Genomic DNA, 27,147 nt, shown 5'->3' on the forward strand with positions numbered 1-27,147 from the left:
GTCGGTTAGATAGATGGTTGAGAGAGAAAGAGAACTATATATATGTTACGTCAACGAGAACTCTGTACTGTGCTGTACCCTTCTTTTTGTGCCAATAATTCAAATAAGTACGTAAATACTTACACTTTCAAAGTTTACAACATTCATTTAAAAGAATCCATTGTTAATATGATGTCAAAATTACAGAAATAAAACTGAATTCAATCGCATCAGTTTATTTATATCAATACATAAATCCAATTTGAAAAAGTCAGAAATCAGGACTTCAAGCGACCGGATTGCGTGGAATATGGATTTCCCTGGCAACAATGACTCGACCTTTCCCTGTGTGCACGCAAGAGTTTGTTTTGTCATCCGGACATGTAATTTGATTAAAGAAAGTAGCTGCTGCTGGATGCAACTGTGGTTGGCACCATTTATCTAAAGCTAGTTTTTCTCCCTGAAGCAAGTTCATATACAGCTTTTTCCTTGATTTTGATACAAAGTGTTCGAGGGTTGAGTCTTTAGGACAGTGTAGATATAATAAACGAACATTAAATTTTCTTAACAGTTTATTTCCTTTAAATAGTAATATATTATCAAACTTTCACAAGTCAAGCCACAATACCAGATGAAAAAATAAAATACATTATTATATAAGAATTTAAAATTAAAAGCTTAAATAAAATTCTCTACACCGAATCCTCCCCAACTCCAACATATAAAGTCATATCAAAACTTTTCTTTTCCCTGATTGTGTAAAATGACCATGAACAGAACTGAACACATCCGATTATACATGGAAATAAACACAACAATTTGAACATAATGCTGTTTAATCCTTCTATCTCAACAGCGTCCAGTTTTCCATCTTTGAGACGATCATACCCATACGAGTTTAGAATACTGACCACTAACATTGGAGACAATGATATAGCTGGTTTCACAACTAGAGCATTCATACCATAAACCATTGACGTCGCCGGATGTCTGAAAATATTTTTAATACTTTAGGGAAACGTTGCGTAAAAACAAATGATCCAACAGTGGGTATAAAAAGCCGACTGATAGATATTTTATATTTAACAGCATGAATTTCACTACAACTTCAATAACCGCAAGGAACTTTTTAAACAAGAGGGCCACGAAGGCCCTGTATCGCTCACCTGACCTATTGACCTAAAGATCATCAAGATTAACATTCTGACCAAGTTTCATTAAGATATGGTCATAAATGTTAACTAGCTTTTCCTTTGATTTGACCCCGTGACCTAGTTTTTGACCCAACATGACCCAGATTCGAACTTGACCTAAAGATCATCAAGTTTAACATTCTGACTAAGTTTCATGAAGATACAGTCATAAATGTGGCCTCTAGAGAGTTAACAAGCTTTTCCTTTGATTTGACCCCGTGACCTAGTTTTTGACCCAACATGAACCAGATTCGAATTTGACCTAAAGATCATCAAGTTTAACATTCTGACTAAGTTTCATGAAGATACAGTCATAAATTGTGGCCCCTAGAGTGTTAACAAGCTTTTCCTTTGATTTGATCTAGTGACCTAGTTTCTGACCCCAGCTGACTCAGATTTAAACTTGACCTAAACATCACCAAGATAAACATTCTGACCAAGATTCATTAAGATAAGGTCATAAATGTGGCCTCTACAGTGTTAATTAGCTTTTCCTTTGATTTGACCTGGTGACCTACTTTTTGATCCAACATGACCCAGATTCGAACTTGACCTAAAGATCATCAAGTTTAACATTCTGACTAAGTTTCATCAAGATACAGTCATAAATGTGGCCTCTAGAGTGTTAACAAGCTTTTCCTTTGATTTGACCTAGTGACCTAGTTTTTAAACTCAGCTGACCCAGATTTAAACTTGACCTAAAGATCACCAAGATAAACATTCTGACCAAGTTTCATTAAGATATGGTCATAAATGTGGCCTCTACAGTGTTAATTAACTTTTCCTCTGATTTGACCGGGTGACCTAGTTTTTTATCCTACATGACCCTGATTCGAACTTGACCTTAAGATCATCAATATTAACATTCTGACCAAGTTTCATGAAGATATAGTCATAAATGCGGCCTCTACAGTGTTAAAAAGCTTTTCCTTTGATTTGACCTGGTGACCTAGTTTTTGATCCCAGATGACCCAATATCAAACTCGTCCAAGACTTTATTAAGGATAACACTCTGACCAAGTTTCATTAAGATTGGGTCAAAATTGTGACCTCTAGCGTGTTAACAAGCTTTTCCTTTGATTTGACCTGGTGACCTAGATTTTCACCCCAGATGACCCAATATCAAACTCGTCCAAGATTTTATTGAGGGTAACATTCTGACAAAGTTTCATTAAGATTGGGCCAAAATTGTGACCTCTAGAGTGTTAACAAGCTTTTTCTTTGATTTGACCTGGTGACCCAGTTTTTGATCCCAGATGACCCAATATCGAACTCATCCAAGATTTTATCGAGGGTAACATTCTGACTAAGTTTCATTAAGATTGGGCCAAAAATGTGACCTCTAGAGTGTTAACAGTCAAATTGTTGACGACGGACGACGGACGACGACGGACGACGGACACAGGGTGATCACTAAAGCTCACCTTTGAGCACTTCGTGCTCAGGTGAGCTAAAAAAAATCAACAGAAAGGCATATAACTATACTACCTCAACTGTGAATTTATCTCCAAACAATGCCTATTATCTTTCCGGACTGGGGACAGATGTACTAACATATATTAAACACAAGCAATGGTCAGTTCTTACACTTTTACTTTTATAAACTAAATACTCTATTACATGCATTTCTGTTTTATTTTCAACGCACCATAATCTTGAGGACAGTGTTTGGGTCCATTGGAAACACTGGTGGCATTTTTCAGTTGTTATGATAATAGTAATATGTGCAGGTCAGTAGTTATAAATCAATTTAGATCTGCACTCAAGGACTTTAAAAACATGGCTATTATTTCATTCCTGAAACTTGTATTCCAATATTTTGACATTCACTTATCATTCAAAAAATATCTGATCCAGTAAAGTGTTGCTTTCTTTTGTAATCTAAATCTAAAAGCATCAAAATCAAACACAGCCTAATTTCGGTATGGGAGAGTGCAGGACAGGCTGCGGCTGTAGCGTTCCACGTTTTTCATTTCCATGTTAACCTTGTTTGAATTACGCCAACACCATCTAATTAACTTTTTATAAATGGACAACTGATCAGTTCTTTTATGTTTTAACGATGTAAAGAGTTAAACAGGTATTCTTTTCCGACAACTACAAACAATCTCTTCATAATCCGAATATGAGCTTCAACAGCTGTAGCTTTGTATAGCACAGAAAAAATACCTTCTTAAACATTTTATTGGTTATGCATATTTCATAATGATAAATAAATGCATTACGAACATTATCTTGGATAAAATTTTCCAAATGTAGATGGGCCGTTTTTAAAGTCCTCGAGTGTATTTTGATATGCACTCTCGTTCTGGCACCTTTATTTGCTTGGCGATGTATGGACTATTTGCCATCCAACTTTCTGTAATCAGTACTCATCATTCAGTACTAAGATCTAAGTCAACTAGTTCCTAATATCTTAAATGTTTGTTTTTAATTTACATTTTTTTTTCAAATAAATCCGTCTGGCATTTCTCGTGACAAACATGTTCAATTCAAATATAGCAGGTGTTATTTTTGTTTCAGGACAGAAATTAACTGCAAAAGTATGGCAGGGCAAATATAAATATATATTTATACATATACAATAATATAAATATATATTTCATAAATATATATTCATACAATTGTAAACACATGGACCCTTAAACGTATTTCCCACAGACGCAGTATTTGTACGATCGCGACATTTCCAGCATTTGACAGTTGAGGAAGACTCAAAGTGCCCATCCAAGCACTGATTCGTGCATGGCTAGGCACCACGGTAGAACCACCAACCTTCTGTAAGCTATCTGGATGGCTTCCTAACGGGAACAATTCTACACTCCAATGAGGTTTCGAATCCGTACCTGTGTGGAGCAAGTAATTCGGAGTTGACCACCTCAGAGAACCCAAATGTCTTATTATAAACAACTAGTATTTAATACCTTCTGTTGTAACGAATGACGTCATTGTCCGCAACATCCGATAGGGCAAGATTAAACAACGAATAGACAGAATCCACAAGGCAACTGAAAGAAAGAACATAAAATGTACAGCTGGTAATATACATGTGCAGTGAAATATCTATCCAAATTTCAATACCTAATATGTACCACAAAAATATTCTGTGACCAAATGTTGCAAACCAAAACAAAATATTCTTCAATCTTGGTTGGGGTAACTATTACATAAACTTGAAACAGATGATAAAAAATATGCACCCAATGCATTTCATAAACAACAGCTGGCTGTTGACAGCGGGCTCCTCTATTCGAAGAATTAAGGGAAGTATGCGGTCAAAATATTACCAGAGATTTTCAGACAAAAGAAGAACAAGAGGACCATGATGGTCCTGAATCGCTCACCTCTTCCCACATGACCCAGTTTTGTGTATGACGTCGTTTTTTCTATTATTTGACATAGTGACCTAGTTTTTGAGCTCATGTGACCAAGTTTTGAATTTGACCTAGATATTATCAAGATAAAAATTCTGACCAATTTTCATGAAGATCCATTGAAAAATATGGTCTCTAGAGAGGTCACAAGGTTTTTCTATTATTTGACCTATTGACCTAGTTTTCGAAGGTACGTAACCCTCTTTTGAACTTGACCTAGATATCATCAAGGTGAACATTCTCACTACTTTTCATGAAGATCTCATGAAAAATATGGCCTCTAGAGAGGTCACAAGGTTTTTCTATTTTTATACCTTCTGGCCTAGTTTTTGACCGCACGTGACCCAGTTTCGAAACTGACCTAGATATCATCAAGGTGAACATTCAGATCAATTTTCATGAAGATCCATTGAAAAATATGGCCTCTAGAGAGGTCAAAAGATTTTAATAATTTAAGACCTACTGACCAAGTTTTTGACCGCAGTTGACCCAGTTTCAAACTTGACCTAGATATTATCAAAATGAACATTCAGACCAACTTTCATACAGATCCCATGAAAAGTATGGCCTCTAGAGAGGTCACAAGGTTTTTTTATTATTTGACCTACTGACCTAGTTTTTTAAGGCATGTGACCCAGTTTCGAACTTGACCTAGATATCATCAAGATGAACATTCTGACCAATTTTTATGGAGATCAATTCACAAGTATGGCCTCTAGAGAGGTCACAAGGTTTATCTATTTTTAGACCTACTGACCTAGTTTGTGACCGCACATGACCCTGTTTCGAACTTGATTTAGATATCATCAAGATGTACATTCAGACCAATTTTCGTACAGATCCCATGAAAAATATGGCCTTTAGAGAGGTCACAAGGTTTTTCTATTATTTGACCTACTGACCTAGTTTTTGAAGGCACGTGACCCACTTTCGAACTTGACCTAGATATCATCAAGATGAACATTCAGACCAACTTTCATACAGATCCCATGAAAAATATGGCCTCTAGAGAGGTCACAAGGTTTTTCTATTATTTGACCTATTGACCTAGTTTTTGTTGGCACGTGACCCACTTTCGAACTTGAACTAGATATCATCAAGGTGAACACTCTGACCAATTTTCATGAAGATCTCATGAAATATATGGCCTCTAGAGATGTCACAAGGTTTTTCTATTTTTAGACCTACTGACCTAGTTTTTGACCGCACGTGACCCAGTTTCAAACTTGACCTAGATATCATCAAGATGAACATTCAGACCAACTTTCATACAGATCCCATGAAAAATGTGGCCTTTAGAGAGGTCACAAGGTTTTTCTATTATTTGACCTACTGACCTAGTTTTTGAGGGCACGTGACCCAGTTTCGAACTTGTCCTAGATATCATCAAGATGAACGTTCTGACCAGTTTTCATTAAGATCTTGTGAAATATATGGCCTCTAGAGAGGTCACAAAGTTCTTCTATTTTTAGACCTACTGACCTAGTTTTTGATGGCACGTGACCCAGTTTCGAACTTGACCTAGATATCATCAAGGTGAACATTCTGACCAATTTTTATGAAGATCTTGTGAAATATATGGCCTCTAGAGAGGTCACAAGGTTTTTCTATTTTTAGACCTACTGACCTAGTTTTTGAAGGCACGTGACCCAGTTTCGAACTTAACCTACATATCATCAAGATGAACATTCTGACCAACTTTCATAAAGATCCCATCAAAAATGTGACGTCTAGAGTGGTCACAAGCAAAAGTTTACGGACAGACGACGGACACCGTGCGATCACAAAAGCTCACCTTGTCACTTTGTGACAGGTGAGCTAAAAATAGAAACGACAAACAAAATACCTGTATTTATGGATTTGGATAAGTCTTTCACTATATAGCAATGTTTGACCATGATGGTAAGCAGTGTTCAAAGCCATATATCAAACAGTTTAGACAAAATATGAAATGGTATGCGAAACTTAACTAATTTCTATGACAAAAAAAGGGCCATAACTGAGCTAAAGTCCTTGTCCTAGTTATGTAGTGTTACCTACATAATTATGTAGACTATGATGGTAAACAAGTTTCAAAGCCACATGACAAACAGGCTAGGCAAACTATGGACTGGTTAGAAAATTTTTACTGATTTCCAAGTCCAAAAAGGGCCATAATTCAGCCAAAATAGTTGACAGAGTTATGTACTCTTGCCTACAGATGGAGATCATGATGATAAATAAGTGTTCAAAATTTCACAGCCTCATGTCGAATAGTGTTGACAAAATGTTGACTTGTACGAAAACTGAACCAATTTCCAAGTCCAACAAGAACACTGCCCTGTGGGTGTAGACGCTCGTCTGATAGTTTTGTCTCTGTATAATAGAAATACTGTCCTATACATGTGTTTTTATGATATTTTCTATGTCCAAAAGGGGCCATAATTCTTGCAAAAAGCAGGATGGAGTTATGTTTCTTGCTGTACACAGTCAGCTTTTGATGGTGAAAAAGTGTTGCAAGTTTTAAAGCAATAGCTTTGATAGTTTTGGAGAAAAGCTGTCAGACCTAAACACAAATCTTAACCAAGAAATCCGATTTTCTAAGTCCAAAAGGGGCTATAATTATTACAACAAGAGGACCATGATGGTCCTAAATCGCTCACCTATCCCCACATGACCCAGTGTTGAACTGAGTATGACGTCGTTATTTCTATCATTTGACAGAGTGACCTAGTTTTGGAGCACATGTGACCTAAATATCATCAAAATAAAAAATTCTGACCAATTTTCATGAAGATCCATTTAAAAGTATGACCTCTAGAGAGGTCACAAGGTTTTTCTATTATCTGACCTAATGACCTAGTTTTTTAACTTGACCTAGATATCATCAAGGTGAATACTCTCACCAATTTTCATGAAGATCCATTGAGAAATATGGCCTCTAGAGATGTCACAAGGTTTTTCTATTTTTAGACCTACTGACCTAGTTTTTGACCGCACGTGACCCAGTTTCGAACTTGACCTAGATATCATCAAGATGAACATTCTGATCAATTTTCGTGAAGATCCATTGAAAAATATGGCCTGTAGAGAGTTCACAAGGTTTTTTCTATTTTTAGATCTACTGACCTAGTTATGGACCGCACGTGATCCAGTTTCAAACTTGACCTAGATATTATCAAGATGAACATTCTGACTAATTTTCATAAAGATCCCATAAAAAATATGGCATCTAGAGAGGTCACAAAGTTTTTCTATTTTCAGAACTACTGGCCTAGTTTTTGATCCCACGTGACCCAGTTTCGAACATGACCTAGATATCATCAAGGTGAACATTCTGATCAATATTCATAAAGATCTCATGAAAAATATGGCTTCTAGATAGGTCACAAGGTTTTTCTATTTTTAGATCTACTGACCTAGTTTTTAACCCCACGTGACCCAGTTTCGAACTTGACCTAGATATCATCAAGGTAAACATTCTGACCAATTTTCATGAAGATCCATTGAGAAATATGGCCTCTAGCGAGGTCACAAGGTTTTTCTATTTTTAGACCTACTGACCTAGTTTTTGACCGCACGTGACCCAGTTTCAAACTTGACCTAGATATCATCAAGGTAAACATTCTGACCAACTTTCATGAAGATCCATTGAAATATGGCCTCTAGAGAGGTCACAAGGTTTTTTCTATTTTTAGACCTACTGACCTTGTTTTTGATCCCACGTGACCCAGTTTCGGACTTGACCTAGATATCATCAAGGTGAACATTCTGACCAATTTTCATGAAGATCTCATGAAAAATATGGCCTCTAGAGAGGTCACAAGGTTTTTCTATTTTTAGACCTACTGACCTAGTTTTTGACCGCATGTGACCTAGTTTCGAACTTGGCCTAGATATCATCAAGATGAACATTCTGACCAACTTTCATAAAGATCCCATGAAAAATGTGACCTCTAGAGTGGTCACAAGCAAAAGTTTACGCATGGACGGACGACGGACGCTGCGCCATCACAAAAGCTCACCTTGTCACTTTGTGACAGGTGAGCTAAAAAGCAGTGTAGAGTTACGGTACTTGCTGCGCAGAGTCAGCTTTTAATGGCAAATAGCTGTTCCAAGTTTTAAAGCAATAGCTTTGACTGTTAAGGAGAAATGTTGGCCTAAACGCAAAACTTAACCAAGAATTCTGATATTTTCTAAGTCCAAATGGGGCCATAATTCTTGCAAACGGCAATGTAGAGTTATGGTACTTGCTGTGCAGAGCAAGCTTTTAATGGCAAATAACTGCTCCAAGTTTTAAAGCAATAGCTTTGAAAGTTAAAGTGCAATGTTGGCCTAAACGCAAAACTTAACCAAGAAATCTGATATTTTCTAACTCCAAAAGGGGTCATAATTCTTGCAAAAAGCAGGATGGATATTTTTTTCTTGCTGTACAGAGTCAGCTATTGATGGTGAACATGTGTTGCAAGTTTTAAAGCAACAGCTTTGAAAGTTTAGGGCGAAAAGCTGACCTAAACATAAAACTTAACCTCCGATCAAGTGATGACAATAACTCATCTTTTTTTCCAAACAATCACATGAGCTAAAAGGGACATAATTCAGCCAAAATAGTTGACAAAGCTATGTACTCTTGCCTACAGATGGAGATCATGATGATAAGGAAGTTTTCAAAGATTCAAAGCCACTGTCACATAGTTTTGACATTACGTGGACCTGTATGAAAATTGTACCAATATCCAAGTCAAAAAAGGGCCATAATTCAGCCAAAATAGTTTACCGAGTTGTGTACTCTTGCCTACAGATAGAGACTGTTATAATAAATAAGTGATAAAAGTTTCAAAGCCATATGTCAAAACAGTTTGCACAAAATATGAACTGATAAGCAAAATTTAACCAAGGTTTACAAGTTAAAAGGGGCCCTAATTCAGAAAAATCCTTGATGGAGATATGTACTCTTGCTTAAAACCGGATATGGTGATGATACACAAGTGTTGAATGTTTCAAAGCTTTATCTCAAAGATTTTGTCAAAATGCGGCCTGGTACGAAAGAACTTAACCAAGGTATGATGCTGACGCAGACGCCGACGCCATGGTGAGTAGGATAGCTCTACTTATTCGTTGATTAGTTGAGCTAAAAAGTAGCAGTTAGCTTCAAGCATTTTCAAGCATTTTATAACTTTCACTGCAAATCTAAACATCTAAAAATATCAAGGTCGCAAACTCATTTGGCAAATGTTTTCAATGAATACTCAGCTAAAACTAATCTACACAATCTCATTTTTTTACAACCTCTAATTCGTATGGATGAATTGTAAGGTACTTATACCTAGAGGGTTGGTATTTTTATATAAAGTAACCTATAAACAGGAGCTGTTTGAAAAACACATATGCCCCCTGATAGCCTTAGATATTGAATTACCTTGACCGTTGACCCAGGTTTAAGTGATAGGGGACATCTATTAAAGGAGACCAACCATCCTATAAAATTTGAAGTATGTAGGTCAAACAGACCTAAGGTATTGAATTAAAATGGATTTCACCCTAAGTGACCTTGACTTTTGACCCTGTGACCCAAAATTGAAAAAGGTCATCTTCTAAAGGAGACCAATCAACCTATGAAATTTGAAGTATGTAGGCTAAACTGATCTTAAGATATTGCTTTAAAATGGATTTGACCCAACTGACCTTGACCTTTGACCTCATGACCCGGAAATTATCAGGAGACATACATTCAATAAAATATGAAGGCTCAAGGGCGAATTGTTCTCAAAATAATAATCAGAAATGGATTTAACCAACTAGGACCTTGTTATCTTGACCTTTGAAAAGTGACCCCAAAAATCAATACAGGTCATCTACTGGTCATAACCAACCTCCCTATCAAGTTTCAAGATCCTATGCTCAAGTCTTCTCAAGTTATTGTCTGGAAACCGTTTCGTGACCCTAGGCCCAAGCGTTCTCAAGTTATCGTCTGGAAACCGCAGTTTAACTGTTCTGGGTCACTGTGACCTTGACCTTTGACCTACTGATCTCAGTATGTACAGGGGTCATCTGCTGGTCATTACCAACCTCCCTATCAACTTTCATGATCCTAGGCCCAAGTGTTCTCACGTTATCGTCCGGAAACTGTTTAACTGTTCTGGGTGACTGAGACCTTGACCTCTGACCTACTTATCTCAAAATCAATAGGGGTCATCTGCTGATCATAACCAACCTCCCTATCAACTTTCATGATCCTAGGCCCAAGTGTTCTTTAGTTATCATCCAGAAACCGACTGGCCTACGGACAGACAGACCGACCGACGTACCCACCAACTGCCATCTGCAAAACAATATACCCCTCCTTCTTCGAAGGGGGCATAATAATGGTAGATTAACAGACTGTAGCATAATTATTACTTTACTTCTGGGTTCCAGCCTCACTTGGGGCGTTGAAATCCTCATGTGAGGAAACCATCCAGCTAGCTTACCGAAGGTCAGTGGTTCTACCCATGTGCCTGCCTGTGATGAAATAATGCACGTAAGGGTACCTGGGGTCTTCCTCCAACATCAAAGCTTAAAAGTCGCCATATGAAGCTTAAAAGTCGCCATATGACCTATACTTGTGTTGGTTCCAAGTTAAACCCAACTAAAACAAACATGAGCTGTCCGAGGACAGCAACGCTCGACTATTCAAGAGCCTTGTCAATTGAATGAACACTAAAGTCGAAAAAAGGGCATAATTTTGTAAAAATGCAAAACAGGGTTATGGACATGACACTGCACGTCAGATCATGACAGTGAACAAGTGTGTGAATTTCAATCCATTCCCATTAGTGGATACTGAGATACCAGCTTACATACAAAAACTTAAAACCAACAAGAGCTGTCACTAATGGTGACAAATGCCCCCGCAGCACCTTGACCTTTGACCTGGTGACCCCGAAGTCAGTACGGGTAGTGTACTCAGTAAGTACTATTAGCTTATGAAGTTTGAAGGTCCTGGGTGAAGTGGTTCGCGAGTAAAGTGCCTTCATGCAAAAAGTTAACGTTGGCCCCTGTGACTTTGACCTTTGACTTGGTGACCCCAAAGTCAGTAGGGGTAGTGTACTCATTAAGTACTATCAGCATATGAAGTTTGAAGGTCCTGGGTGAAGTGGTTCGCGAGTAAAGTGCCTTCATTCAAAAAGTTAACGTTGGCCCCTGTGACCGTGACCTTTGTCCTGGTGATCCCAAAGTCAGTAGGGGTGGTGTACTCAGTAAGTACTATCAGCATGTGAAGATTGAAGGTCCTGGGTGAAGTGGTTCGCGAGTAAAGTGCCTTCATGCAGAAAGTTAACGTTGGCCCCTGTGACCTTGATCTTTGACCTGGTGACCCTAAAGTCAGTAGGGGTAGTGTACTCATTAAGTACTATCAGCATGTTAAGTTTGAAGGTCCTGGGTGAAGTGGTTCACCAGTAAAGTGCCTTCATGCAAGAAGTTAACATTGTGACAAACGAACAAACTAACGAACGAACGGACGGACAGTTGAAAACTAATATGGCTCCCTTCGGAGGCATAAAAACTACTAAGTCGAAAAAGGTGCATAATTTTGATAAAAAATGCAAAGTAGAGTTATTGGACCTGCACAGTGCATGTCAGATCATGACAGTGAACAAGTGTGTGAAGTTTCAATCCATTCCTATTAGTGGGTACTGAAATACCAGTTTACATACAAAACATTAACTAAAACTTTCTATGACGAAAAAGGGGCATAATTTTGTAAGAAAGCAAAATACAGTTATGGAACCTGTGCGATGTAAGTCAGTTTATCACAGTGGATAAGTGTGTGAAGTTTCAATCCATTCCCACAAGTGGTTACTGAGATACCAGCTTACATACAAAAACTTAACCAAATCATGACGCCGACGCCGGTGTGTCCAATAACTCTACCTATTCTTTGAATAGTCGAGCTAAAAATCAATCAAACCGAGCCTGTTACATTTTAATTTATCATGTGTTTGCGACCTGTGGTTTTCCACTTTTATTTTAGATGTTGAAAAAGAACATGTACTGCAACAAAATCACAGCAGTATTCTAGCAGGATAGGCAGACTGGACAAACAAATGCAAAAATGACCACAAATCGAGCTGAAGGACAAAGTCACATGGATTCAGCTCACTAGCCTGATAAATATAATGTACGTCCTGGGTTCGACTAACAAGACTAGACAACTTAATGCCCCAAACTACTTCAAAAACAGGTAACAACATTTCAAATTAAGAACATGATTATACCATACCAGTCTAATAGCATAAACAGCATCAAACACCAGTGGTTGACAGGCCCCATCATGAAATAAAACAACCCGCAGAACATAATAATGATCTGACTGTAACGTATCACCTTAAAATAACCTAATCGACTTACAACACCAGCCGCAAATATCACTGTCAACTGAAAAATATAATATGCTTCGTTAAACATTTCAGTTGTGTTACATAGACCTATTCAGAAACTGACTCTTTTGAAAGACCTTTTTATGACTTATTATGATGCTTATATTTAACTGTGTTTTCATTTAAGTTATTTCAATGAAAAAGACAGATTTCAATATGTTATAAAATAAACATAATATTTGTAAAAACAAGAGGACCATGATGGTCCTGAATCGCTCACCTATCCCCACATGACCCAGTGTTGAACTGAGTATGACGTCGTTATTTCTATTATTTGACATAGTGACCTAGTTTTTGAGCACATGTGACCCAGATATTATCAAGATAAAAAATTCTGACCAATTTTTATGAAGATCCATTGAAAAATATGGCCTCTAGAGAGGTCACAAGGTTTTTCTATTATTTGACCTAATGACCAATTTTTTTTGAAGGCACGTGACCCACTTTTAAACTTGACCTAGATATCATCAAGGTGAACATTCTCACCAATTTTCATGAAGATCTCTTGAAAAATATGGCCTCCAGAGAGGTCACAAGGTTTTTCTATTTTTCGACCTACTGACCTAGTTTTTGACCGCACATGACCCAGTTACGAACCTGACCTAGATATCATCAAGCTGAACATTCTAACCAATTTTCATGAAGATCAGTTGAGAAATATGGCCCCTAGAGAGGTCACAAGGTTTTTCTATTTTCAGACCTACTGGCCTAGTTTTTGATCCCACGTGACCCAGTTTCGAACTTGACCTAGATATCATCAAGGTGAACATTCTGACCAATATTCATAAAGATCTCATGAAAAATATGGCTTCTAGAGAGGTCACAAGGTTTTTCTATTTTTAGATCTACTGACCTAGTTTTTGACCCCACGTGACCCAGTTTCGAATTTGACCTAGATATCATCAAGATAAACATTCTGACCAATTTTCATGAAGATCCATTGAAAAATATGGCCTCTAGAGAGGTCACAAGGTTTTTCTATTTTTAGACCTACTGACCTAGTTTTTGACCGCACGTGACCCAGTTTCGAACTTGACCTAGATATCATCAAGGTGAATATTCTGACCAATTTTCATGAAGATCCATTGAGAAATACGGCCTCTAGAGAGGTCACAAGGTTTTTCTATTTTTAGACCTAATGACCTAGTTTTTGACCCCACATGACCCAGTTTCGAACTTGACCTAGATATCATCAAGGTGAACATTCTGACTAATATTCATAAAGATCTCATGAAAAATATGGCCTCCAGAGAGGTCACAAGGTTTTTCTATTTTTAGACCTAATGACCTAGTTTTTGACCCCACATGACCCAGTTTCGAACTTGACCTAGTAATCATCAAGGTGAACATTCTGACCAATTTTCATGAAGATCCATTGAAAAATATGGCCTCTAGAGAGGTCACAAGGTTTTTCTATTTTTAGACCTAATGACCTAGTTTTTGACCCCACATGACCCAGTTTCGAACCTGACCTAGTAATCATCAAGGTGAACATTCTGACCAATTTTCATGAAGATCCATTGAGAAATACGGCCTCTAGAGAGGTCACAAGGTTTTTCTTTTTTTAGACCTAATGACCTAGTTTTTGACCCCACATGACCCAGTTTCGAACTTGACCTAGATATCATCAAGTTGAACATTCTGACCAATATTCATGAAGATCTCATGTAAAATATGGCCTCTAGAGAGGTCACAAGGTTTTTCTATTTTTAGATCTACTGACCTAGTTTTCAATCCCACGTGACCCATTTTCGAACTTGACCTAGATATCATCAAGGTGAACATTCTGACCAATATTCATGAAGATCTCATGAAAAATATGGCCTCTATAGAGGTCACAAGGTTTTTCTATTTTTAGACCTACTGACCTAGTTTTTGAGGGCACGTGACCCAGTTTCGAACTTGACCTAGATATCATTAAGGTGAACATTCTGACCAATTTTCATGAAGATCTTTTGAAATTTATGGCCTCTAGAGAGGTCACAAGGTTTTTCTATTTTTAGACCTACTGACCTAGTTTTTGATGGCACGTGACCTAGTTTCGAACTTGACCTAGATATCATCAAGATGAACATTCTGACCAACTTTCATAAAGATCCTACGAAAAATGTGACCTCTAGAGTGGTCACAAGCAAAAGTTTACGGACGGACGGACGGACGCACGGACGACGGACGACGGACGCTGCGTGATCACAAAAGCTCACCTTGTCACTATGTGACAGGTGAGCTAAAAAAAAAATAATGCCTACCTTCTATTTACAATTTTGAAAAAAAGTTAATTGCAATTTGTATTCAGCTTCATGTAAAAGTCATTCAAAGTCATTCAGAAGCAAAGTTCATTTACTGTGAAATCATTTTTATTCGCGTAGGAAGAATTTTCGCGTATTTCGCGCTAGGACCTATGCGCCAATTTAAGATCGCGCTATTATTAATTTTTAATTATATTTTTTTCATTGCTAAAATTGAAATTGCGTGACATAAAGCCCGAGCGAAACAGACCTTTTTCACGTTTGCGCGAAATTTCATGTCAGCGAATTTAAATGATTTTACAGTATACTATTTATACCTTTGCACCTGTAGTACTGGCCCCATAAAATACGCTTCTCACAAAAGCTGGAATGGCTCCTTTTGCAATCAGCTGATCAGCAAATATGGCGAAAAAGTTTGATATAAATGTACGATGAAATTCCTGGAAAAAGTTCATTATCACAAAGGCAAGAAAATCTCTGTTGAAAAGAATCTGTTTAGAAAGTGTAAAGTAAGGGTACTCTTGAAATTTAGTAACTCTTGGTTTCCCACATTGCATGTCACTCTCGTGTTGTAGATCTCTTTCCGTATGTGCATGTTTCCCACAATACATCATGAATATACAGCTGATGACAGCAACTCCAATACTCGTTGCTTGAAATGCCTGGAAATCTTCTAACTGACTTGACATATATTGTAGAATGAATACACTTGACGATCCTAGTAAATTACCTATTTGTGTGTATCTCACCATCTTGTATCTTTCTGAAATATCCTTTGTCATTTCAGTAAAAAGACAACAATATGCCAATCCAACATATGTAAACATAGTGTCCCAGAAACATAAAGCTGTAATAAGATGAATTCCTGTAACCCATGGTTGTACACTTTCTGGGTCTCCCCACGGAAACCATGGCACTAGAAATGACAAAGCAAACAGTGGAGCTGCGTAAAGAACACTTTCACGTCGAGTTCTGGAACAACGAAAATTCGTGCTGTCTTGAAAGTAAGCAAACAGAGGGTCGTTGATGGCGTTCCATATAAGAAACAATGTCTGAGAAAGTTGAAACCAGCTTTCCTCTATATGATAGAAGTTCAGAAATACTTTTACATAGTAGAAACTAAAAGCTGAATTGACGAGGCTGAATCCTACAGACAAAGCAGATACTGCCAGAATTCTGCTTTGTAGAGATTCTCTTGATGCCATTCTGATTCTATGATATATTGTTACTCATGTCTGAATGACTTTCAAGTCAAGAGGTCTTGCAGCACAAGATATTTCTATTTCTGTGTAAATGAAGACATCTCTGCATAAAAGTACATGTATATATTCATATTGCCATAAAAATGTTGAGTAGTTATAAAAAGGACGGCACTTCAGCGCTCCATGCACTATCACATTAGATGACTTTAATCCCTTGCTGAAATGATACCAGAATAACAAGAGGGCCATGAAGGCCCTGTATCGCTCACCTGACCTATTGACCTAAAGATCATCAAGATAGTTTCATTAAGATATGGTCATAAATGTGGCCTCTAAAGTGTTAACTAACGTTTCCTTTGATTTGACCTGGTGACCTAGTTGATGATCCCATATGACCCAGATTCAAACTTGACCTAATGATCATCAAGATTAACATTCTGACTAAGTTTCATGAAGATACAGTCATAAATGTGGCCTCTAGAGTGTTAACAAGCTTTTCCTTTGATTTGACCCAGTGACCTAGTTTTTGACCCCACATGACCCAGATTCAAACTTGACCTAAAGATCATCAAGATTAACATTCTGACCAAGATTCATAAAGATACTGTCATAAATGTGGCCTCTACAGGGTTAACAAGCTTTGCCTTTGATTTGACCCGGTGACCTAGTTTTTGACCCCATATGACCCAGATTCGAACTTGATCTAAAGATCATCAAGATTAACATTCTGACTTAGTTTCATAAAGATACAGTCATAAATGTGGCCTCTAGAGTGTTAACAAGCTTTTCCTTTGATTTGACCCAGTGACCTAGTTTTTGATCCCATCTGACCCAGATTTGTTAATGACCTATAGATCATCAAGATAAACATTCTGACCAAGTTTCATTAAGATATGGTCATAAATGTGGCCTCTAGAGTGTTAACTAGTTTTTCCTTTGATTTGTTTGTTTGTTTTGGGTTTAACGCCATTTTTCAACAGTATTTCAGTCATGTAACGGCGGGCAGTTAACCTAACCAGTGTTCCTGGATTCTGTAGCAGTACAAACCTGTTCTCCGCAAGTAACTGCCAACTTCCCCACATAAATCAGAGGTGGAGGACTAATGATTTCAGACAATGTCGTTTATCAAATAGTCACGGAGAACATACGCCCCGCCTGAGGATCGAACTCAAGACCCCGCGATCCGTAGACCAACGCTCTTACCTACTGAGCTAAGCGGGCGGGCTTCCTTTGATTTGACCTGGTGACCTAGTTTTTGACCCTACATGATCCAGATTCAACCTGAACTTTGAGATCATTATGAGCAACATTCTGACCAAGTTTCATGAAGAAATAGTTATAAATGTGGCCTCTACAGTGTTAACAAGCTTTTCCTTTGATTTGACCTGGTGACCTAGTTTTTAACCCAGATGACCCAATATCGAACTCATCTAAGATTTTATTAAGGGTAACATTCTGACCAAGTTTCATTAAGATTGGGTCAAAATTGTGACCTCTAGAGTATTAACAAGTTTTTCCTTTGATTTGACCCAGTGACCTAGTTTGTCCAAGATTTTTATGAGGGTAACATTCTGACCAAGTTTCATTAAGATTGGGCCAAAATTGTGACTTCTAGAGTGTTAACAAGCTTTTCCTTTGATTTGACCTGGTGACCTACTTTTTGATCCCAGATGACCCAATATCGAAATCGTCCAAGATTTTTATGAGGGTAACATTCTGACCAAGTTTCATTAAGATTAGACCAAAATTGTGGCCTCTAGAGTGTTAACAGTCAAATTGTTGACGACGACGGACGGACGACGGACACAGGGCGATCACAAAAGCTCACCTTGAGCAATTTGTGCTCAGGTGAGCTAAAAATGAAAAAAAAAACACAACAATACAACTTGCTGAATATTAATATTCCCTTTAGCTATTAATAGTATAACAATTAAATTAATATTGTACCACAAACACCTTCTGAAACTAAGACAACGGCAGTCTGCATTATCATATTGTCATTTATCAATTATATCTACATCTGTGTACTGCCCAACAATCAATTCTGATTATAACTGGGAGGCGCTTTGTCTAGGAACGACTGTTAAAACATGAGCAAGCTCATTAAGTGCAAAGTTAAAACGAACTATAATTACTAAGATAAAAACATAGATATAGATTAGAAGGTTACAGTTTCCAGCCAGACTGTGAATAGAATCAAACTGGGGCTGGACTGTATATGTAGGGGGAGACCATTCCAGGAACGAATTTTTCTTGGAAAAAGGGAGTTTGAATGGTACTGCGTGTGAGATTGTGGGATCAAGTAGTTCAGGTTCCTTGTAGGTGTGAGGTGGTTATGGTCAACTGCAATAAGACTGTACCTTATTTAAAACAAGGAGCTGCATTCAATAAACGCTTGATGCCCCCGGTGGCATCCTTGTCGATACAAAAAAACCTAAGTCCAAAACGAGGTCAAGGTCAAACTGAGGTCAGGTTTGAAGATGAGGAATGGTCACAGGTTACATATCTGTATTAGTATCAATTCATTCTTGTAAGCGGTATTGATGCTAGACGAAACGGTCCCATTTGGTTAACTAAGAGATGGCCCATATAAAGCAACCTAAGTCCAAAATGAGGTCAAGGTCAAACTGAGGTCAGGTGATGTCTGAAGATGAGGAATGGTCACAGGTTACATCTGCATTAGTATCAAGTCATTCTAGTAAGGGGTATTGATGCTAGACGAAACAGTCCCATTTAGTTAACCTCGTACGGACGGACAAACGAACAGACGGACGGACAGGACAATCACTATATGCCTCCCACATCAGTAGATGCCGGGGCATAAAAAATACAATAAGGGAATTTTTAATGCGGTGTTGTTCAAGGGATTGCCAATTTGAGATCATTAAGCAGTTGGATGACACAGCTTGTTTGACCATGGTTGTTACATATTAACCAAGTTAGGCCTAAACATTTGTTGAGGGCGTTCCTTTAAATTTCAGGAGCTTGGGTTCAGTAGCGAAGAATTTCAGACTTTACGGCCCTAATGTACTGATGTACCTTACGGCCTTTATAGTAATCGAACTAATCCAACGTATATAGTTTGTTTTATATTGTGACGGTCAAACTGTAACAAAGCGGTGGCTGCAAAAGTCAGAAATTAAAAAGCAGCCACTCAGCGACAGTAAACTTGTCTAGCCTTTATAGATTGGAAGTGGCTATTCCTACGGTCCCGTAAGAATAGCCTCACAGACTATTCTTACAGCTCTCCTGTAAGAATAGTAAAATATCCCGCAGGTGGCTATTCCTACGGCTCTAAAGACAGTTTTGTATGTCCATCTTGAATTGCATTGTACTGAATTAATTCAAATGGTATATTTTCAAACACACTGTTTACTTTTCAGTATCACATCGAGAGAACAGGAAGTTATTTCGAATATAGGGAAAGGCTAATTTATGTCTATGTGTAATATTGTTGTCATCGAATGATATATATGTATAGATATATGCAACAAATCAATAAATTTGTCACAGAATTATGACTATGAATATTATTTTTGATGAATTTGATATTATGCATTATTAATATTTGATAAATTTTTATTAGTAGTTGTTGGGTCAAATCATGAATGCACAGCAGCTGCATATTAATTATGGTCTGGACAGAATTAAGTATAGATATTAGACAAGGTGTGAGCTAATTAATTGTACATAGCTTGTCTTTGATATAACATAATGTCCATGACTCATTGGTTTTGTCTAGAAAGCAGCACGATATACATACTGCAATTGGGTATGGCATTACTTGTTAAAAGTCACACATAGGTGAAAGTGCCTTTGATCTTTAGTTTTGATGGGAAAAGATGAAATCATCAGATGAGTCTTGTCTCTTGGATCAATATTGCTGGTACCTATCAACTCCTATCCCCAGTCGGGTAGCTGATCATAATATATTTTCATTGTACAGTGTACATAATGTTTCCAAGTACTTTTCTTTATTGACTAATTTATTTCATGCTCAACTCCTGTAAAAGTTTACTTATTTAGTTAATTATGTACTATGACATGTAGTAATCTGTAGAGCGAAGCAAGCTGAAATTGTTTATAACTGTTTTTATATTATCGTATATTATTTCATTATTATTCACATTGGCACATGTAAATACACACTGATTTTCGACAAAGAAACTGCGCAAGTGTTGTTAATGATGATATTTTAGAATGATCAGAAACTATTGCATTTTCTTTCACTTTGCTTCGTTTTAACACTTGTATAAAAAGATGCGCATTCTGGAAAAAAGGCAGAGCACACTTATTACGTTTGTATCGTATCAATACTATTTTATGTTGTATTTACATTCAATGATTCACATCCAAAAGATGCATTCTGCACAAAAAAATCCTATATTCGAACTCACTTCCTCTGGATGTGATACTGAAAAGTAAACAATTTGTTGGAAAATATACCAGTTGAATTGATTCAGTACAATGCAATACAAGATGGACATACAAAACTGTCTTTAGAGCCGTAGGAATAGCCACGTGCAGGCTATTTCACTATTCTTACGGGAGAGCCATAGGAATTAGCCTGTGAGGCTATTCTTACAGGACCGTTGGAATAGCCACTTTCTTATAGATATGATCCAGTTTCCATAATCTAAATGTTTGAATATAACTATATACTCATTAGGTGCCTACTCATTAATTTGTGTACACTATGCTGCAAACTTATTTCATCACTCTACTTATTTATGGCCTGTCATGGTTTTGGCTCCAGGACACTAAAATGACTCAAAAAAAACAAAGACAAATATCAAACAGGGAATGCCACGCACCAAAAACGCAGCCTCCTCAAAACGAAACCCACAGTACACAGACGCGTGCACCACACACACACACACACACACACATACATGTAAACGCAACCAATCGGGGATGTAAGCTATAAACCTACCAACTGGGAACTTCTTTATTACTGTAGCTACAGTTATCATATTTCTATCAACTCTTATTCTTATGATCTTAAAATTATCCAAGGCTTTAGATTAAAGCTATCTTCAATTGTTAAGCAAGAAGATTTTTCACATTCAGAGCGGGGAATTTTGTTTTTAAACCAACTGAGGTGAATGTGTAACAAACCGGGTGTTTGTGTATAGACGAAATGTGGAATTTTTGTGTTTCAACTAAAACGGGGAGTTAGTGTAAAGACTAAATGAGGTATAAGTGTATAACTAACCGGGTACGTGTGTAAAGGTGAAACGAGGAACTAGCTATTAAAATGGTGAATGCGGAAGCTCCTGTTACATATCATATATAGTGAGAAAAGAAAACCGAGGGACTTATTTGATTGGATGGATTTTACGCCTTTTAAACACTTTTTCAGTTATGTCAGGTGGGCAGTTTACTCAACAATCGTTCCTGGAAAGATCAAGTAGTCATCTTTCTTACATAAAGAGACCTGGTCGGTAGCAAGGATTGAACCCATGCCCCTTAATCAGTGAGTACTTACGAGTGATTTTAAGTAAGCGATTCTAACCACCCGAAAACAGAGGCGGTCAGACAATAGAGAAAGTTCTATATTCTGTATGTAGGTACATGTAGCAATCATTCGACATTCAATCAAAAATTGTCTATGTTAAATGTTAACATTAAAATAACTGTTTATGACAAGACATAGAAAATTCGAAGAACGAACCATACTCATGATGCAGAGACATAATAAAGCACAAAACAGTACCTGGTTTTATCAGTTGTGTGCTTAAATCACTTTCCATTGCCTACAGCAACTTTGAACTTCGATATTATAAGATTCTTTCACTGGTTGTAGGTGCAGATAGGAATATCCGGCCTCGAGGGTAACTGTTTAGGCGGTAACGGAGGCTCACTGCCGAGTTACCGCCTAACAGTTACCCGAGAGCCGGATATTTCCATCCGCACCTATAACCAGTTGGTAGAATCTTTTTCTTGCATACCGGTTTCAAGAATAATATAAAAATAAAATCAATTGAACAGCTTTCTTTTTTAGAACTAGATCTATTTCTTATGGCAGTGTATTTAAACAAAGCGCGGGAACCAACGTCCGTAAACAGGAAAGACGTCATGACGTTTCAAAACAAACAACAATGTTTAGTTCGGTTTTGTTTTAACCAGTTGCAGCGTAACGTTATGAATTTTTGATAAAAAACGTGATTTGATTCGAAAAATATACTATCGGGAAACCAATAGGAACTGTCAAGGTATTGAATTTTCATTCCGTTTTTTAAATAAAATATAAATTGCTACACAAATCTTTTACATATATGTATTTCTTATACGTCATTTACAGCACGAGAGTCATCTTTCACTCACCCCGGGTGTAAGATGGACTTTTCCAGCACCGGTAAAGATACCGAAATCCCCGTCTGGTTTGCAAGAATAAATAATATTGTATGTTTTTTTCCTTCTTTATGTTTTAACTAAAAAATTTAATTAGGCATTCACAAATCTACGAGCGGATACAGGATTTGGTGTAAGGGGTGCAAAATATTTGTAGTAGAACAACTAGGAGGGTCCGTAGGCATGTCCCCATCTCCCCTCCCCACACCACCCCACCCCACCCCACCGGAACATTTGAAAACAATGATCCATCTGGTGCATTCTTGGCGTTCTGAGGTGCTGTTTTTGGTATTGAAAAAGGACAGGTTTTATGATAAAATCAACCCAAATAACATGCTACGTATAGTCCATGTTTAATGACTCGTCAGACTTATTCTTGCTTAAGTATCTCGGAATGGAATTTCTAAGCCCGATTTCTGAGGATTTTTATGGCGAGGGGTTACTAAAGTTTATTAACGTAAAATAAAAAACTTTATAGGAGCTCATGCAAACTTGTCGGACTTTTATTGTGCGAGCGTAGCGAGGAAGAAAAAAATGCACTGTTTTACCCAAACAAAAGACAAATTGCCTATGCGAGCATAGCGAGCGAGAAAAAATGCATATTTATATTTTCACTCAGAACAAATGATGAATTACCTATGCAAGCGTAGCGAGCGAGAAAAAAATGACCCAATCCCTGGATCCGCCCTTGAATCTGTGCTAAGCAGTCAATTTATTTTTCCTTCAATTCTACTCGTTCAAAAGACAGAATTAACAGTCAAACATATAAGTGTGGTTCCTTTAAAAACCATTCGGATTAACGAAATCATGCATACAACAAAAACACAAACAACTTATTTGGATAATCTCCCAATCACGAAAATGTATATAAAGTAAAACATTACAAAGGTAGGAGAATGAAAACTGAAGCAACAGCTGAATCTACCGCAAAGTTTATCAGTACTCTTTCAAAACAAAGTACATGCAGAAACGGAATGCTCGTGTAAAAATCGTTCTGATCAAGGAAGATTAAAATGAAATCAGTCATAGGTATTTTAAATTCATGATATTGTTGTTTTAATCAAAACATTTATATCGTAAGTATTTTATGATTATTATATACTTGTGTTTCCCTCAATGCTATTAATACCAGTAAATCATACGTATGCCACTGTCAAAACTAAAGATAAATATACTTGCACCCATAATAAATACTGCGTTAATGTGTCACGAATAGGGAAATGTCTTATTTGTGTCGGTCAGTTACATGAGTGAAGTATGAAATAACTATATATGTAACACGATAATATCGTTATGTATTTCAAAGCTTTATATTCAATAAAATCCTTTAATCGCAATAAAATTTCTCTGTTTTCAGGTTTCAATCAAACGATTAGTACATGTATAATAAGTTGTGAATTCATACTTTGCGTTACACATTGTATTTTCTAATACCTCGGGAAACATCATCTGTAGAATTACTGTGATTGTTTCTATTTCATCAGCACTGTCGTTCAATCATCAATAATTTTCATTCTTTATTTCCCCAAAGTACCACATAAAATGCTACCGCAATAAACGCACGGTGTGATATATCACTGAATGAACAAAACTGATAAGCAGATGAGAGAGGTCGTTCTCACCCCGTCCAACAAACAAAATTTCTTAAAACGTTGTTTTGATCAAATTGAACTTCTACGGACCTGAAGTTGAAGAAAATATCATGCGCAGATATAATTGTATGTCATATTCATACTTATTGTAGAATGATAGGAATGTCAGTGACAGAAAAAACTCCTTTTGGTTAATGAGCATATATGCATTATAAAAATTACCCTTGGTATGTCAGTAACGCACTGAGACTTTGAGCTTTCAAACTTTACACGTCAATGGTTTTTGTGTAACAACTTAATAACTTTTATAATGCTAAAAGCGACAGTTTATAAAGATAAAACGCTTATTAAAATATAGCAAATTCATGATATAAGTTTTAAAATAGTGTGCTTCAGGTTGCAGACTCTGGGGACAAATTTTCTGTAGGATATATCTGTTCGTTATGTGAACATCAAATTTTATTTTATTTATTTATTTATTTATTTATTTTTTGCATGAGAATTGTTTTGCTGTGATTCCCATGTGTTTAATTGATGTCTCACGGTTTCTATATTTTTTACCAAATGATCCTAAACCCATGCAGCCGCAACATTATCATTTTATTTGAACCGTCGTAAACTACAATTATTTCGGACATGTACAACACACTTTATAGCCTATGCTTTGTTGAAATATTTTTCTATCATGAATTTCTAGACTTGGCGATCGCTAAACAAACATCGCGCAAAAATAGCATGAAATTCCCGTGTTAAGGTAAATGCACGAGTTAGCTATGATCTAGGCTTTAGAATTTCCAAGTGTTTTAAGAATGTATTGGAGTCAGATCCTTGTGTCATTTTCTTTGATGTGTAGTAGATAAAATCAATCAGATAATGTACTAATGTTATGATTAATGTGGTCTCTAAATCTGACAAATACATAATAAAATAAAACTGTATTAAACTATTTCGGCTTTGTAGTATTCACTACTCTTCAACATACGTAGATAATTGCATAACAAGTTGACAGCTGCTTATACATATTACATGTATAAACATCGTAGGAGGTAATGACATAACAAATGCTGTTTCAAATGCAGCACAGGTTTTTGAGAGGTATTAGTATCTTTTTTACTTTTGGGACATTTTTACATCATAGATTTCAACACATTGCGATTGCTGAACAAATCAGCGCGAAAATAGCATGAAAATCCTGTGTTAAGATAATTGCATGAGTTAGCTACTGTATGATACAGGTTTTATATTTTCACGTGTTCTTAATCAGTATTTTAAACGTACTGGAGTCAGATCCTCATATGCATTCTTTGATGTGTAGTAAATAATATCAATAAGTTAATGTACAAATGTTGTTGTTCGTTTTTTACAAATAACGAAACTGTATTAAAATTCTCTGGCTTTGCTGTATTAATTACTGTTGAATTTACATAGGTAATTGCATTATGAGCTGAATATATGAACATCTTTGGAGGTAATACTACATTTTTGTTTCAAATGCAGCACGGTAATTCACAAGGAATTAGTATATTTCAGCACCGCGCCTGAAGTTGAAAGTTTGTTAATGCGATGAATATATATAGAATGTATATTTTGAGTAGTGTTCCTGTGTATTATAATATTCTCAGTTTAACATAAGTATTGTCAAATCAAGTCATTAACTTAGAAATAAAAGCGCATAACACAATAAGCCGGAAAAGATAGCGGTAACATAAATATATAAAACTGTCTTGTGAACGTAAAAAGATATTTAATTGGTAATTGATGAATTAGTCAACATAATCTTTCCACTAATAAGCTTATAATGACGAAAGCATTATGTTAAACTAGTGAAATTTTTTTAAACCTTTGTGTGTATGTACTACGAGTTGTATACAGGTAAACTGGGGAACTGCAGTAAATGGCGAAAGATACACACCGTTGTAAAATTCTGATTGTGTGTGAGATATGTGTATGACCAGAACCGGCGTACCGGGGAATAAATTTCTATCGCTCAGAATCAGCTCAAATTTCGAGGTATGACTAATTTGAAGGTCAGGAATAATGTGGTATTGTTAAAATGAACTGGGGAATTCCCCGGTTCGAGGCGTATCCCCAGTACGTTGGTGTGTATTCATACGAAATTACCCAGTTGGCAGCGTTTACAAACTCACACACACACACCCAACACATTAGGACAAAACAAACAAACAAACAAAGGAACACACACACACACACACAATGCCAACACATCAGGACAAAACAAGCCACCTACATATAAAAACAAATTTAGTGATAACAAGTAAAACGTAGTCAATCGTTTCCGCTTCTGGCGTCAAATTCCACTCACGAGTCAGAGTTTGCCTGAAGGCTGAAACTTTTCGCCTGGTATAGGCCTTATTTGCATAGTAAACTAAAACGTGGTACAAACTTGAAAATAGTTGTTTAGTCTAGTTAAACTATGTGATCATGATTAACTGATTAAAGCTGATAACTTACCTCAGCGAACAAAATTAGTACAAACGGCGTGCACATAATTAAGGGAGGTAACTTGCACGAATACCTTTTGCATGCTTTTAATGCTGTATTCTTCAGTTCTATACGCCCGCTAAACATGAATCAGTGTACTCCACACCGTATTACCGACGCCAGTGATGGCAAATCAGACTTAATACATAGGTAAGTTGTTTAGTTGTGATAATGGTATTATTAAAGCAAAGAAGTATAAAATACAATGTTTTTCTTTAAAGCAAGTGCATCCTGTTATCCATTGACTGGAGATATTACTAGGCACCCGATTTTCCAATTATTGAAAATAATTGTAGGCCTAAGCCT

General features: G+C 36.8%; 1 protein-coding gene across 2 annotated transcripts; it reads right to left on the reverse strand.

Annotated features, from left to right (window-relative positions):
* Positions 1–533: 533 nt before the first annotated feature.
* Positions 534–26,845, reverse strand: LOC123548542 (transmembrane protein 180-like). 2 transcript variants are annotated; one of them, XM_045335880.2, is made up of 5 exons: positions 26,812–26,845; positions 15,509–16,610; positions 12,786–12,940; positions 4,097–4,180; positions 534–969 (listed from the first exon to the last, which is right to left on the reverse strand). In XM_045335880.2, exons 2-5 carry the CDS (start codon positions 16,394–16,396, stop codon positions 672–674), a joined length of 1,425 nt encoding a protein of 474 aa, XP_045191815.2. In that variant the 5' UTR covers positions 16,397–16,610; positions 26,812–26,845; the 3' UTR covers positions 534–671. The 2 variants fall into 2 exon arrangements, with proteins under 2 accessions (XP_045191815.2, XP_053402181.1); XM_053546206.1 differs by lacking the exon at positions 26,812–26,845 and adding an exon at positions 22,110–22,234.
* Positions 26,846–27,147: the final 302 nt, after the last annotated feature.

Source organism: Mercenaria mercenaria, chromosome 6, assembly GCF_021730395.1.
Source record: "Mercenaria mercenaria strain notata chromosome 6, MADL_Memer_1, whole genome shotgun sequence".
NCBI lineage: Eukaryota > Metazoa > Mollusca > Bivalvia > Venerida > Veneridae > Mercenaria > Mercenaria mercenaria.